Source organism: Enoplosus armatus, chromosome 17 (genome assembly GCF_043641665.1).
Source record: "Enoplosus armatus isolate fEnoArm2 chromosome 17, fEnoArm2.hap1, whole genome shotgun sequence".
Classification (NCBI taxonomy): Eukaryota; Metazoa; Chordata; class Actinopteri; order Centrarchiformes; family Enoplosidae; genus Enoplosus; species Enoplosus armatus.
In genome coordinates, this window is record NC_092196.1 from 18284927 (window position 1) to 18299939 (window position 15013).

At 42.9% G+C, this 15013-nt stretch overlaps 1 protein-coding gene across 1 annotated transcript; it reads left to right on the forward strand.

Annotated features, from left to right (window-relative positions):
- The first annotated feature begins 214 nt into the window (after positions 1-214).
- LOC139300406 (neurexophilin-1) lies at positions 215-14873 on the forward strand. The gene is made up of 2 exons (XM_070923485.1): positions 215-271; positions 14100-14873. Exons 1-2 carry the CDS (start codon positions 215-217, stop codon positions 14871-14873), a joined length of 831 nt encoding a protein of 276 aa, XP_070779586.1.
- The last annotated feature ends 140 nt before the right edge of the window (positions 14874-15013 follow it).

A 15013-nucleotide genomic window follows, 5' to 3' on the forward strand; every position in this document is an offset into this window, starting at 1 on the left:
GGGGGGGACTCCAAGTGGTTTCCAGCGGGGTTTTTTTAGGTCTGTGGAAGCTGCAGTTCAGCCTGTCTTGGACATGGGACCGCGCGTCAGCCGAGAGGGATCCGGTGCCGGAGGAAGAGCGTCTTCCTGAAGGAGGAAAAGCCCGTGTGCGGGAGTTTTTTGATTTTTGTCTTTTGCTGCCGGGGAGGGGGAGCTGTGGGTTTTACGCGCCGGAATGATGCGTCCCAACCGCGGCTTCATCCTACTCCTCCTCAACGGAACCGCTTGTTTGGTAAGGAAAGAGTGGGAGAGGGGAAAAGTCACACTGTAGTCTTTACATTCTATCATCCGTGTAACACCTTGTACCTGCGTCATGAGGTGCGATCAGGTGTCTGCGCCCCATTTGCACCAAAAACTTCCAAACTCTATATAAGAAATAAGTAGACACAGATTGTGTGGACTAACGTGAAAATCTATCAGCTGAGATCTATAGTCGTCATGTGTTCCTTGCAGAGATGCAGAGATAGTTCTCGCCTGCTGCTTTCTGCTCACTGCTTCCAAACGCGTTCGTGCTGATGTCTGTGTTATTTTGGCCATAACTTATATTTATTAAATACATTATATTAATCATGCTGGGTTCAGGGATCTCTAATCCCAGCGGACACTCGTGCTGTCAGCGTGCGGAGCGCACCGTGCCGCCGCTGTCCAGCATCGGTGTGCCACTCTGTGCGTATTTGGAGCCACATCAGTGTTTTTAACTTGAAAGTATGTAGCTGCACGTGAAAGTAATCATTTTCCCCTAAATTATAACACTAAAAGTGCACATGCGTCGTAAGTGAAACCATCCACTTTTAGCCGAAGCAAGAAAAAAGGCAAAACAAACACTGCAAAGGCATTTTACAAAATAATATCAAAGCTTTCCCCAGTTTCTTGTGAATGTATTGAATCAAAGCTCGTGTCAGCCAAGCAAACCGCCGACACAGCTGTATGTAAACTGAAGGCAGCCCACACATCTGCCTCAAAATAAAGAACTTAGACCAGACACGACATGTTTTATCAGATGTGTTTCTATTGTGACATTCATTTGCACCATAAGGTCGTGGGGTAATGGCCATGTGGTTATACTGTGCCAGACTTACTGTTGGAGCTCTGACACAGAGGGTGGAGTACTTTTTCCGTGTCTGCAGAAAGAAGCAGCTCTTTTTTGTGAAGTCTTTATTCTGAGGACTCACCTTCGTGTCAGATTTGATTAAATACAGGATTTATACTGTCGGTGGTGAGATAACTTTGAACTGAGTGAAACCTCTCAGCAGAATGAAAATGAAAATGAAGGAATACTAAAATCTCAGAATATATTTTACCCGAGCACACCGTGACACCTTCCTAAGGACGCCCACTGACCTTTAACACTGTAAACATGAACGGTTTCTGTAGCCTTAATGAACACGTCCAACGTTACATAACCTCACAATCAAATTTGGATCACCCACTCCTCTTTCATGTACGCTTGCAGATTTATTAAAAAGCAGCCTTTAATGAGAAACCAGCTCTTGATTCACATGAGAAAACTTCCTCTTCCTTCTGCTCGGAAACCCCTGGGCTGAGTATCACAGGGCCCAGGAAATGAACAAGCTCCAAAAAAACACAAGTACAGTGGAAATATTCAAGTGAGGTTGAGTGCTTGTCTGATGCAGCCGTTTGTGTCGGCATCCCTTCAAGGATGACCTTGTGGGTTTCATATTAAGGTATTATTCAGGTGCTCAGTGGAAAGTAATGGCCCTTTTGGTGATGTGAGGTCTAACAGACAGTGGTTGTGAAAGTCTAAACACACACAGATTTATTTAGTTGAGACAGAGCTGTTTCAGCAGATCTGAGAGAGAAGAGACCACACGCTGACTTAAAATATGGGGGATGAGCGCCTTTTCAGCCGTTGTATAACTAGATACAAGAGTGCGGGATAATAGGCTTAACACTCACTCTTGTGTTGTCTTGGTTCTGGCAGCGTTTTGTGAGCTGCAGGGCTACAGCCTATTGTAACCCAAAAGGTCTGTGGCTAATGATAATGAAATTAATTGGGGCTTTTTTTCTCCCTCTCCAGACCATGTATCTATGAGAAAACGTACATGACATCCCTCAGCAGGAGATCTTGGGTAATTCATTAGCCCCGTGACATTGATAAATTATGGAGCAATTAATAAATTAAGTAACTTTTTATTATGCAACAGAGTAGTGATTAATAATCGTATAAGCCTACTATGCATTAAAATTCGATTTGGATCATTTTCTGTTGTAATAGCTCTGCAATTCTCAGAGAGGGTTTAGGTCTCGAGGGGCCTTTTGCAAATGACTACTAATATAGACGACTATTAACACAAGGTGCCACTCCGGTTGTTGTTTATGTGATGAATGATGTGTTTCAAATGTTAATTATTCTCTGTATTTGAATGGAGGGTTATGAATAATATAAACCAATCTCAGTTGTATAATTGACTGCTTGAGAAATTATGTTTATTTTTGGCAGCGGTTAGGGTTATTTTTCATCTGTGATGCTCAGCGAGCTGCCTGGATTTGTTTCGGTTAACTAAGTGGCTAATATGCATATATCAAGAGAATAATCTGTGGGATATTCAGGAGGATAGTTTCATATTTTTAGAGTCCCTTCACTGTCCTTGTGATTAGCGGTCAGTTGTTGGTGAAGCAGAGCCAAGACATGAAACACGGCTGCGACTAACGACTGTTTTCTTTACAGATTAATCTGCTTTTTAATTTCACGACGAACTGATAAATAGTTTGGTCTATAAGGCGACGTATTCAAATTGCTTTTTTTTTGTCTGACCCACAAAAAACAATGATATCCTGTTCACTGTAACATAAAAGCAGGAAAGTGCCACATTTAAGAAACTGGAACCGTCAAATGAAATGAAAAAATTACTTAAACGATTCATCGATTAACAAAATTGTTGCTTATCTTTCTATTTTTCTTTCTTTCAATCAACTGATCGATTAATTGACTTATCGTTTGAGTTCTAAAGTCATTGTCTTTGTAAGTCAATTAATCACTCAACGGATGCAGCAGACGGGAGGTGAAATGATCTCACACTACATGCAGAGGAATGACAGGTGGCCTATAGAAGAAAAGTTGACACATTGAAAATAGACTGCAGGTACAGAGTGCAGTGTGTAAAGACAAAGGAAATGAGAGGAAGCGAGAGGAGGTAAGGATGAAGTAGATAAAGTGCTAAAAAAAAAAGGTACGAGTTAAACAGATGCCTCAGAGGTTTATGCACCTCATTGACAGTCATCACGGATTCTTTCTTCCTTCTGCACAAAAACATCCAAGAAAAATACACTTAATCCACATATAATTACAACTGCAGCAGTGTGGCTGAACCGTGCACAGCACAAGATTGACAATCTGAATCCCCAGACCAGCCGGGGAAATTTGGGAGGGGGTGAGGTGAACAGCAAGTGCTCTTCCAATTCCAACAATTGGAATATCTTCCAATAGAAGAATGAAGTGCCCCTGTACAGGGCATTGAAATTACTCCAAAATCACTCCACTTTTCTGAGAAGTAAATTTTTTCTCTTAATCATTAATGCTATTAATACTTTTTTCTTTTTCTTTTTTCTGAAAAAAGGAACAAAACTATACTTTCAGTGCTTTCAGAGATTATGAGGTTAGCAGTCTACATGGAGACATAAATGTTTGCACTTAATACACGTGGACACCCCCAAAAGGGCTTATTTATTCGGTATTCTGACCTTGCACGTGCTGTAACCTTCATGTGGGGAAGATCGCTGGGGATGCAGGAGCTCGGCCCTTCATGCATCGCTCACGTTGAGCTCACAGATGCTGTCTCACACAAGAATCTTCTGGAAAGGATGCGCCTCAGGTAGCCTCTCTGTGGCCATGAGAGACAGGCCGGCTTTATACTCCTTCTGATTGCTTTCAGTGCGGACGCAGACATCGGCCATCGCGCTCGCCAGCTGAGTTTCACCTCTGTAGCTCTGCACAGAGTGTCACTTATTGCAGATTGAATTTCGGTTTCAAAGACATTCATACATATTCCAAGGTTTACGTGTCACACTCTTTTCTGGGCATGTAGGTAATTTGAAAATAGAAATAAAACATAACTCTTGTATGAATCCACATCAGTATGTTGTTACTGTATGTTTTCCATTTCTAAACTTCCATCGCCCTCCATTTGACTTTGCCATCAGCAAGGAAACACGCACTTATTTAACACGGCGCGTCAATTAAAAACAAATTATGTCCTTACATTGAAGGCTTCACAGAGCCAAAATCCCTTTCATGACAAAAAAGGGGGTGTGATTAGGCTGTACAGAGAGCACCACAGCAATGGGACATTTGAATTATAACATAGCAGTACGACGACAACTGACAACAAAAGGTATACAACTGCCTGTAGTTTGCCTGGAACACCAAAAGACAGCACACACTGTGCAAACCTGAGTATCTGGGTGTAAGATTAAAATGCAGAGGCTGTCTGGCGCTAATTCTATCCACATCAGGCTCCTCTCTCCGTTTTGGCCTGTCACAAAGTCTTAGATTCATGTTTCTTAGATACCTGTCCTCCTCGCAGGGTCGCTGACCTTGTCCACCCAGATATATCCCCGGCTAAGCAGAAATACCACCTTAATCCTGAGAAAACAAATGGAAAAAAAAAACAAAACCTCACTGTCTGATACAGCATATATTGCATGCAGACACAAATGTAAGACAGTAGCAGCAGGGTGAATACAAATTTTATTTATTTTTTTGGCTTTCTCGCTCTCTTGAGTCTTCCCTCTTTGCCATCACTGTTGCAATCTGCATGTCAGAGCTCATAAGCCTCTTCTCTCCAGCTCACATCCCACACAGACGCAGGGAACACAAAACTCATTCATAATTGTCAAATTTCTATCATGAGGGAGGATTTTGGCTGCAAAACCACGGTGGAAGCAGACAGAACAGGTTATTGTGCTGATGACGCCCGTCCTGTGCTTTCCCCCTGTGAGTGCATAAAGACTCATAAGGATTTTCGAGGGACAATTATCAGGTTGTGGCATCTTCATCTTTATCTTCATCTTCTCTTGTCAGCCATTAATTTGGGTGAAGCAGTCCAACACTGTTTAAATAGCATCCAACCTGAGACTTGAACTAAACAAACTAAATCCGATTTCTAAATTAAGTTTAATAAACTTTCAGTCCGTATTGAGAAAACTCATTTCATTTTATTTGGGAAATCAAGAGTGTGAGAGTCACCTCAACATGAGTCCTCGGAGTAATGATGACATAACTTGTTTAACTGGAAGGATATCATTATGACTGTCTTCAATTGCAAAAGAAAATAATATGATACATGTTGATTTATTGAAATATATGAGCACACAGACGATGTTTCCTATAATTTTATCTTGTGCATGAAACAGGAACCGCACTGACGCCGATTTATAGTGCAGCAACGATTAGTCGATTAAACCTCAAGCAGTTTTTCTCATCTTGTAAAACAGTATTAATAAATTTAGAATTAATACCTTTAGCTTTAGGACTGCTAGTGGGACAAAACAAACAATATGAACCTTTATAGTTAAACTAAATCACTCAGTTGCTGCTGTTTTCTCAATCTCTGAACCTATCTGCGATCTTCTGACGATGATTTAGCCTCTAAGGGCAACGGCTAATGTTTCAGGGCTTCTGGTGTAGTATTTCGGTCAATGTGTTCCGCCTCTTTTGCACTCCACGCGGACTGTTTACCTGCATGCAACCAAAGCCTGCTCAAACATGATTGGTCAATACTACTCGGACTACAAACGGACTACAAATGGAAACCAGAACGCTTCTGATACCAAATCTGGTCTCTTGCCTACAGATTCTGCATTCATGATTCTGATCGCTGTTTTCCAAATCCACAAACGACAGATTGTTCAGTTTCACTCAGCTTCAGTCTGCATTTTCATAAACTTCAAACGCCGGATTTATCCAGAAATCCTTTGCGACTACTTTTGTTAACTTTTCCCAGAGCATTTAAAAAAAATGTTAAGTGATTCCTCATTGCCGACTGCTGGCACCTTTTTATTGTGAATCTCCATTTGTGAAAGTGGTTGGTTTGCACAGATAATTGCATGATTGTTGTTTGTCATCCTCAAACGTCTCCTTAAATTTGATGTGCACTCTTGAAGAGAAGCCACACAATCGGCCTCTTGGCTTCTTTGGCTCTGCCAGCACATCTGGTGTAACTGTATGATTCTTTCCTTGTGTTTTAACCTATTTCCCTCATTCATTTTATATTGTTCAAATAAATAGCCCAACAATGAGCAATCACAAACAATATATAACCCTGAAGAAGCAGTGGACGAGCAGAGCTGCTGGTTATAATAGACAACCTCTGTGGCTTCCTGCCTGTGGTGTGAAACAGCTTGAGTTATGCACAACCACAGCAAAAATGACCCCAGAGGTGCACCTCTTCCCCCCTGACCACCCACTAAGGAAGCCAGCGGGGGATCCCCCTGTCCTCCCACCTCCCCTCCACCCCCCTCAGGCTCCCAGCAGCCCCACAGCAGAGACAGACAGAGAGAGACCAAGAGAGAAGCATGCTCCCTGACACACTGACAGCCCTTCATAGTGAAGCGGCGAGCTGTCCTCAGACGGAATACGTTGTCTGCTCAAAACCAGCACAATTTATTGTGGCATTGCTCTCTGGGAGACTGCAGGGGAGACAGAGCAAATCCTGGAAGAATATCTATAGGTTTGGCTGCTGATTTGGATAGTGAAGGGTGGATTACGGTGCACAGCTTAAAGGAAAATGACTCGTAGCTCCGGGTAGAATGAGTGGGTATAACTCCCAGGGGATCCAGATAAAGATGCGCTTGACTTTCACACGGAGGAATAACTAAGGATGGGAATATCCATAACAGACGTTTTAATTTCAGTGAGCTTCTGCTGGAATTGACAATAGTAAAAGTTTTTTTTTACCGCATTGTGAAAATGTTTTGGAAAGTGTCAATATAGAATGAAAATTTCATCATTTCAAGATCTGTTGGCATCCAAACAATATTAAAAAAGGCGACATGGGACAAGGGGACGTGGGTTTATTTGAAGGGGGAACACCAGGCTGTCAGTGTAGTTTAATGCTGAAGGAAACTGAAGCTTTTCTGATGCCGCAGGCTCGGAGGTTCACGCTGACCTCATCGTGGTGCGACTGCAGCCGCTGGATAACACGGCAGAATGAGACGGGGGAGCAGAAGCCCATTTATATTCTCAATTCTCTCACAATCTGTAAACAGTCTGTTCTGCGTGAATGAACATCTAGTGTGCAGTTCACCAGCGTGCTGCCCGGTGACGGTACAGTGATTTTCAGGGTCAGAGTTGTGCACATGTCCAGGCGAGGCCCACTGAGGGTCTTTACGGGGGTTTCCAATTAAAGCAGTGCACAGCCACAGGGATCAGGGAATTTGGCTGCGCTTGAAAGAAGAGCGTTTCAAGTATAATAAATGGATAACAGGAACATTTTTTGCAGAGTGCAGTGATTTCTGAATTGAGAATGTATTGCTGTAGAAAATAGGACAACAATGACTAGTTATTATTTCAACCTTTATTTCTCCAGGAAATGACAATTTGAGCAGTGCACTTGTCCATGCCCCACTTCACAGTGACCCTGTGAAGAGCTGAAGTGTTTTCTATTTGCCAGAGGTTCACTGACCCAAAGAGAGGGCCTGATTAAACAGAGATTAAATAAATAAGATAAAGCACAAAATAGATTGGTTTTCATGACATACAACTGTTTGAAAAATGACACATGCAAGCATTGTCTCGACTGTTGCCTCTGTAGTTATGGTCTGGTTAGCTTTAGGCATCTATTGCTGCTTGGTTAAGGTTAAGGGAAGATTGCATTGTTGGTTAAAAGAAACCAACATTGACTACTGAAAGTTAACAAATGTTATTTGAAGAAATGCTGTCATCTTCCTGGACAGTTATTAGAGGTCACTTGTCAATTCACACGTAGGTTGTTTTCAGAGTTTGAACAACGTTGTTTCTCTGGTGACTCTGCTGCAGTTCACACCTGCTGTCAGGATGCGTGTCAAATGTTTCACAAGTAAGCACTTGTGATCAGATTTCACTTCCCCGGTCACATTTGGTTTTATCTCTTAAAGACTGCTGCTAAACCAGAAAAAAAAGCTTGACTTCAGCCAGAGAAGCAGATTGTTGTGGCAGTTTGGTGCTTCTCTGCTGTCCGAGCTGCGTGGCATATGCAAATAAACTGGGTTTTTGAAGGTAGTCTTGTAGTCATGTGCATGCAATCTGCAAAGCTTGACAGAGCTTCAAAGCAGTCAGGGGTACATTCATGTTCACTCTACAAATGTGGGCACATCTGGCCCACCTCTAAATGTCGCTGAAGTGAGTCCCAACGCATTCTGGGTGCAACCACATCTGTATTTAAAGCTGTCCACTAATGAGCGGATCCCAAGATTCATTGCCTTTTAGTTTAAGTGTGAACGGAGCCCATTCACACAGTAACGCACATTGCCAGCTGGGAGCTGCACAGTTAAATCATTGTTTTTTTTTATTTGACCACTTAGCGCCTTCACTGAAGCTGTTTAACTGCTTTGCTTAAGAGCATAACAAGAAAGCATAATTCATTTGCCTTTTTTTGTTGGGGACTGAAACTTTTAAGCTCCTGGTTCAAAATCCAGCTGAAAGACTGGAGCATTAAGTCGGACAACAGCCTCTTGACAAGACAGCATTTGATTGAAGCTTTTTATACCCGAACCTCCAAGAGACAATTGTCCTTCCAGTTTTTACCAGACAGGTGTGAATCCTGTAGTGGCACTTTAATCAGCTCCGTCCCATCAGCCCATGCTTTGTTTCCCGCTCTCCCCGGGGAGAAACTGGGGAGAAACTGTCCCCTGTCTCCTCTCTCCACCCTCCTTGCACCGCCAACTTGTCAATATCTTATAATGTAAAAATTTGATAGCCAATTCAGAGCCCAGCTTCTCTCTGAGCATACAAAATGAGCCCAAGTCCACTGGGACCCCACAACTGAACCTGTCCAAAATGAGCTGGGAAGGCGGGTGGAGGATGCAGAAAGAAAGAATAGACTGGGAAAAAAGAGTTTAGAATAAAAAGAGTGTAGTGAGTTTGTTCACCCACTGCAGATCTAAGCTGGAGTAAATTATTCATTACGAGTAAAATGGCTTGTTTCTTGTGAAATTACCTTTCTCCCCCTCACCTCCTCTTGGATCTACACTAGCCAGAAGAATAATTAGTTATAAGGGCACAGCCATTTTCAGACTTTAATCATGTAACAGAGAAGTCTCCTGCAGTGAGCATATTAGATCTGGAGACGCAGAGAGGAGACGGAGAAAAAAAAAAGAAGAAAGAATGAAGCGTTGACGAACACTTAAGAAATCTGAGCTGCCTGGGTCTTTAATTAAAAATTGATGTCATATTAGAGATGAAGATTTCATCTCAACAGTCAGTGGAAAATGGAGAGCTTATTGAACTTGTCAGCTCTACATGCTTTCTCCCCACTGGGTGGCTCAACAGGCAGATTCTCTGTATCAGTCAATCAATAAATCAATCGATAAATCAACCAATTTACTTCATTCCAGATCATGCATCCATAAAAACACAAGTTCAATGTACTCACAACATCGCACATCACACCAAAGACATACACACACATCCTGGTGAGCTTTTGCAGTTCAAGACATTTAAATGATTATATTTCAAAGTGAAGCAAAATAAATATAAGTTCAATTTTGTCATTGAAAAGCTGTTTTATGATCATGTGTAACTTGGACTCTAAAAATTGTCACATTTTCACCAAATATAACTATATTATTTATAGTATAATATATAACTATAAGATTTCTTGGAATCTTTTCACCTGCAATTGACTTAATCAGTTATTAATGGGATGCAAATGTAAAAGCAATAAAATAGCTTTATTACATAGTAATAACAATACTAAATAATTGAAGAAATAGAGCCCTGTACCAGAGTCACTGCTAGGGCTGCAACTATTGCAACTGCAACTGCAACTAGCAATTATTTTCAGTATTGGTTAATCTGCTGTTTATTTTCAATGCAAAGACTGCACAAAACAGGGCTGAAAGACACTAAAACGCTCCGCTGAGCTGAGGGGCAGAGTTGGGTGATTATTCTCTGTGGGTTCATCACCTCCAGCGACCCCCAGAAGCTGGAACAAAATGACTCAAACAATTAATCAATTATCAGAATGATTTTGGATCTAGCTCTAGTCCCCCACGTATCTGAAGTAAAATACGGTCGCTTTTGGTGGGATATCTGCGACCCTTGTTCATTTCCAGGAACTCAACAAGTCTGAATGTGTGAACATGCGAGTTTGGACCAATCTTCTTCTTCTTCTTCTTCTTCTTCTTCTTCTTCTTCTTCTCCACTAGTCCCCTGCTTCTGTTAGAGTTATGGCACAGATTTCAGTTAAGTGGCTCCCTGATCTCTGTGCTATTTCATGGCAACAGTGAGCTTCTGTCACCAAGGGAAAGGGGTTAAAACGTTGTACCTGTCACTGTAACAGGCTGATTATTGCCTGTGGAGCTGGCAGGCTTGTGAGGATCGCTCCCCTCCCCACACTCCCTGCTGGGAGAGAGGCCTGGGGCCTGTGCTCACTGAGGCTGAATGACTCATAATTACCGCAGCGACAGAGCCTGCAGCCACCTCCCATCCTCTCCAGCCGTTTCACTGACTCACTTAGCGCACATGACAAATGACAAAATCACTCTGAACCTCCGCCCCCTCACTAAGACCTGATTGCCCATCGCCCACACTTTGCCTACAGTACTTAAATCTGGGATACATCTTGCCAAGCTTCATGAAACAAAACAAACTTAGTCTCAAAGTAACTTCTTCTGGCCTTTCAAAGCAACCTTTTACTGTGTTACACTATGTAGATGGTAAAACGTGCATATTTTAGAGCGACCTAGTGAACAGCTAACGTCTCTCTGCTGCTGCACATTTCTTTAACTCGTCTTTAATGTTATAAATCTGGTCTAGATATTATTTGAGGATGACTTCTTGGACTGTGTTTTGAATATGAAAGCCAGTGAGCGGTGTAAATACCCACAGCAGACAACATTAGTGCTCAGCTGTTAACAAAACAGTGTTGGGTTATACATGCTAAAATATTCCACTAAAATGAAGCAATGCATTCATCTTTTGGCAATGTGAAAACAACAGTGAACTCTGGGGTTTTTCTACACCATTTCAACTTGCTTACATTGCATAAGTCAAAGTTAGAAGCGGGCTGATAGTTAAATCTTACACCTCATATACTCCCCTAGTTAAATGCAGAGTGGCGAGAGAGTTGTAGCAGTATGCAGTTTTTCAGAATGGAGTGAATATTTAATGATGAAAAATATGTTGCGGCATAATGTGTGACCTCTGTGACCTTTGATATGCATTGCTCACCAGGTCTTCTAGTGTTTAAAAAGTGACCATTTACCTGCAAAAATTAAACAACAGTGTGTGTGTGTGTGTGTTCTCTCACTGCAGTAATCGTTACAGCTCTGGCTCGGTTTTTATTTCTTTTTTTCGGAGCCATATGAAGCTCATTTTAACATTTGTCTTTGACAATGATGCTGCACACTGAATCTGACACCTCCAGCAGTGCTAGACACTTAAATCTTCTGTTCAACAATGGCACAATGCTCACTTCATCTCTCCTCCTGCAGCCTGGCCTCCCAGGCTCCCTAATGAAGACTGTGCAAGAGAGGGAGGGATGCCTTGCTCAATATGTAAGCTACAACAAAACATACTGCAATATGTTTTTGCTCAGATACGAGTGTTGGCGCCATCTGAGAGTCACTCTAGACGAGCGTCGATTCTGGCAAAATGATCAGAATCTTAAAAGCAGGGGGCAGTTTCATAGAAATCAAGGGTGGAATATTTTTGAAGAACCCTAGAGCCCTAAAGGGCTTTTTTTGTAGGACGCCGCGGGGGCTCTTAAGTGCTATCCGGGGAGGCAGGCAGAGTGCTACCCTCTGTGCCCAGCAGCAAGAGAAATCAAACACAAACTAGTCCTTCAATAGGAGCTGTGGAGAATAGTGTATTTGTCATCAAAGTCATACTGCATGGCCTCATGTCCCCCTCTGAAAAACAAAGACACATTTGAAAACATTAAAATCAATACATCTTCAGCTCCTCCAAATTTTTGTTCATTATTAATGAGTTTGGGATTCTCAAAGAAGCTATCAGAACTATCTGATTCAAGAGGAAGGAGTCCTTGTCAAGGCTGTTACGGGCCCCTGTGGGGATGCTGAAGGATCTGAGCGCCAGTGTAGCGTAGCAGCAGACAGGTAACTAGAGGAGAGGGCGTCTGGCCTCTAACACCCGGTGGTAATAGGGCCAGATTAAGGGAAGAGTGGAGTCCTCTCATCTGAGTCCAAACACCAGACCACAACCACATCAGCGGGAATCCTCGCAAGGCAGTTGAAATGCGATACACATTGTTATGAAAGGAAATACGTGTTTTTAGAGAGACAGAAAATCAATATCGCTGACTGACTGCGGCGCAAGTGAACAAATCTGAGAGAGCTTGAAAAACCTGCATAAAATGGAATAAAAATGAGTCAGACTTAATAATCCTGACTAAGCCTGTATAAGGAAGCCCTGGCAGTCAAGACAGTAGATGGATCAGAGCACAGACAGGAATGCATGCATTATGCATCACTGTAAAACCTCTCCGGGTGGAGCGCACACACATACACAAACGTATCCCGCCGTTCACATTTGCATCACTTATTGTTCACGTTTACCACAACTCAAAATTCACAAACGACGTGTGTGTCTGTGTGTGTGTGTGTGTGTGTGTTCTCCACTGCCAAATCCAAAGGACATAATAACGCTGGATACTTCCATGGCACATTAGACAGAAGCTACCTGTTAATAGATCATTACCGTTGAATAATTACCCATTACTTTGCTCTCACATTCACACACTCTTCACAAAGCCACTGCTGAGCACAGCAGCACCATCTTATCTCCCCCGCTCCTCTTCCCCTCCCCTCAGTTGATGTTAACATCTGACAGCTTTGTGTGTGTGCCGATACAGATTTTTTTTCTTTAATTAAAACACTGGAAGTCTTAATTGGACATTACACTTTATTCTTCACCCCCCCCCCACCCCGCTTGCCCAACTCCCCTTTCTCAAACACTTTGATCCTCCAACCAAATCTTTGGAGGCAATAATAGTTTCCCCTGTTCTCAGACTCAGTGCTTAAGAAGCAAAAAGCTCACTTTAAAACAGGAAACACAGCTTCGTCTGCTTTCTACTTTTTCTTCCTTTAAGATTTTATATAAGAACAATTTCTCTCCAGTTAGGTGATCTTCAAGTGACCTTTTCCAACTTAGTTCCAGTGAAAATTAGATTCTTTGAGAGGCAAACATTGAGATAGCACCTTCGGCGATGTTTAGGCAATGTAGAAATGAGTGTTTTATAATCGTTTGCATGAATCCTGCTCCTTTTGATGCGTTCAGACAGTTTATAAGTATATAAATCAACCTCCAACCTGTGTTGTCAGAGAAACAACTCTGGAAAGCTTTTCTTAATGACGGAGCTTTATTGTTTTACAGGATTATAGCCTTTGTAGAAAATTGTCCACCCTCAGAAATATTGATTAAACTGCCCAAGACCACAGGAGAAACACGCTTTATGTGAATTCAGTTTTTGGAGTGGATTTTATGTTTGGATCTGTTCTTTGATCCCTCTGGCCTCACCAGAAGCTCGAAGGACGCATATGAGCCCATTACTAGTGAGCTGAGGGAATTACATCGGCTGTGTGAAAACTAGACAGTAATTTCATAGTATTACTGTTCATAGTATTTTCTCTCACAGCTGAGGTAAACAAAAGAATGTAATAATAGCAATACCTGCAAAATTTCAAGCACATATATATATATATATATAAATAACATTGATAGAATGTCACAGGTACTACCACTAGAGGTATGAACGGTAAATTAAGTATCGATTAAACCTTTAATTTGTTTTCTGTCCACGTTTCTTTCTACCCTGCTAATAACTGCCTCCTTTCTTTCTCTATTTTCTTTTTCGATCCCCACCTCCACCTCCGCTCTCCAGGTGGCCCTGGGTCAAGAAGACGACTCCTCCAGCCCCAAGAGCTCTTCAGGCGACTCCTCCAAGACGGTGGGCCTCCTGAGCGGGCAGGCTCCCCTCTCGCCCCTGAGCCGCTGGATGCTTCACAGTAAGAGCAGAGCTGCTAATACCACCTCTCTGGAGCTGCCCTATCGCTCCCCGGTCCCCTTCTCCAAGCAGGAGTTTTCTAAACAGGAGTTCTGGGAGATGTTGGGCAGCGACCTGCTCAAACCCGACGCCTCCAGCTCCAGGGTCAAGCGACGGCCCATTGTTAAGACCGGCAAGTTCAAGAAGATGTTTGGCTGGGGAGACTTCTATTCCAATATCAAGACGGTTAGGCTTAACCTGCTGATCACTGGCAAGATTGTGGACCACGGTAACGGCACGTTCAGCGTCTACTTCCGCCACAACTCCACAGGCCAGGGCAACATCTCAGTCAGCCTGGTGCCACCTGTCAAGGCGGTGGAGTTTGACCTGGAGCGCCAGAGCGTGGTCTACCCCAAGGACTCAAAGATCTTCAACTGCCGCGTGGACTATGAGAAGGTGGATCGCAGCAAGCGCACCTCGCTGTGCAACTACGACCCGTCCAAGACCTGCTTCCAGGAGCAGATTCAGAGCCACGTGTCCTGGATTTGCTCCAAGCCTTTCAAGGTCATCTGTATCTACATTTCCTTCTACAGTACGGACTACCGCCTGGTCCAGAAGGTTTGCCCGGACTACAACTACCATAACGAGATGCCCTACCTGCCCTCGGGCTAGGAGACTTGTAGGAGGGAGGAGAGGTGGGAGGGGAGAGGAAAAAAGGGGGTGAGTAGGAGTGACTGCAACACATGAGAAAACCAGGGCTGTGAATCGTCCTTAGTGCCACTGTGGCAGCAAGACACCTTAAAAAAAAACCC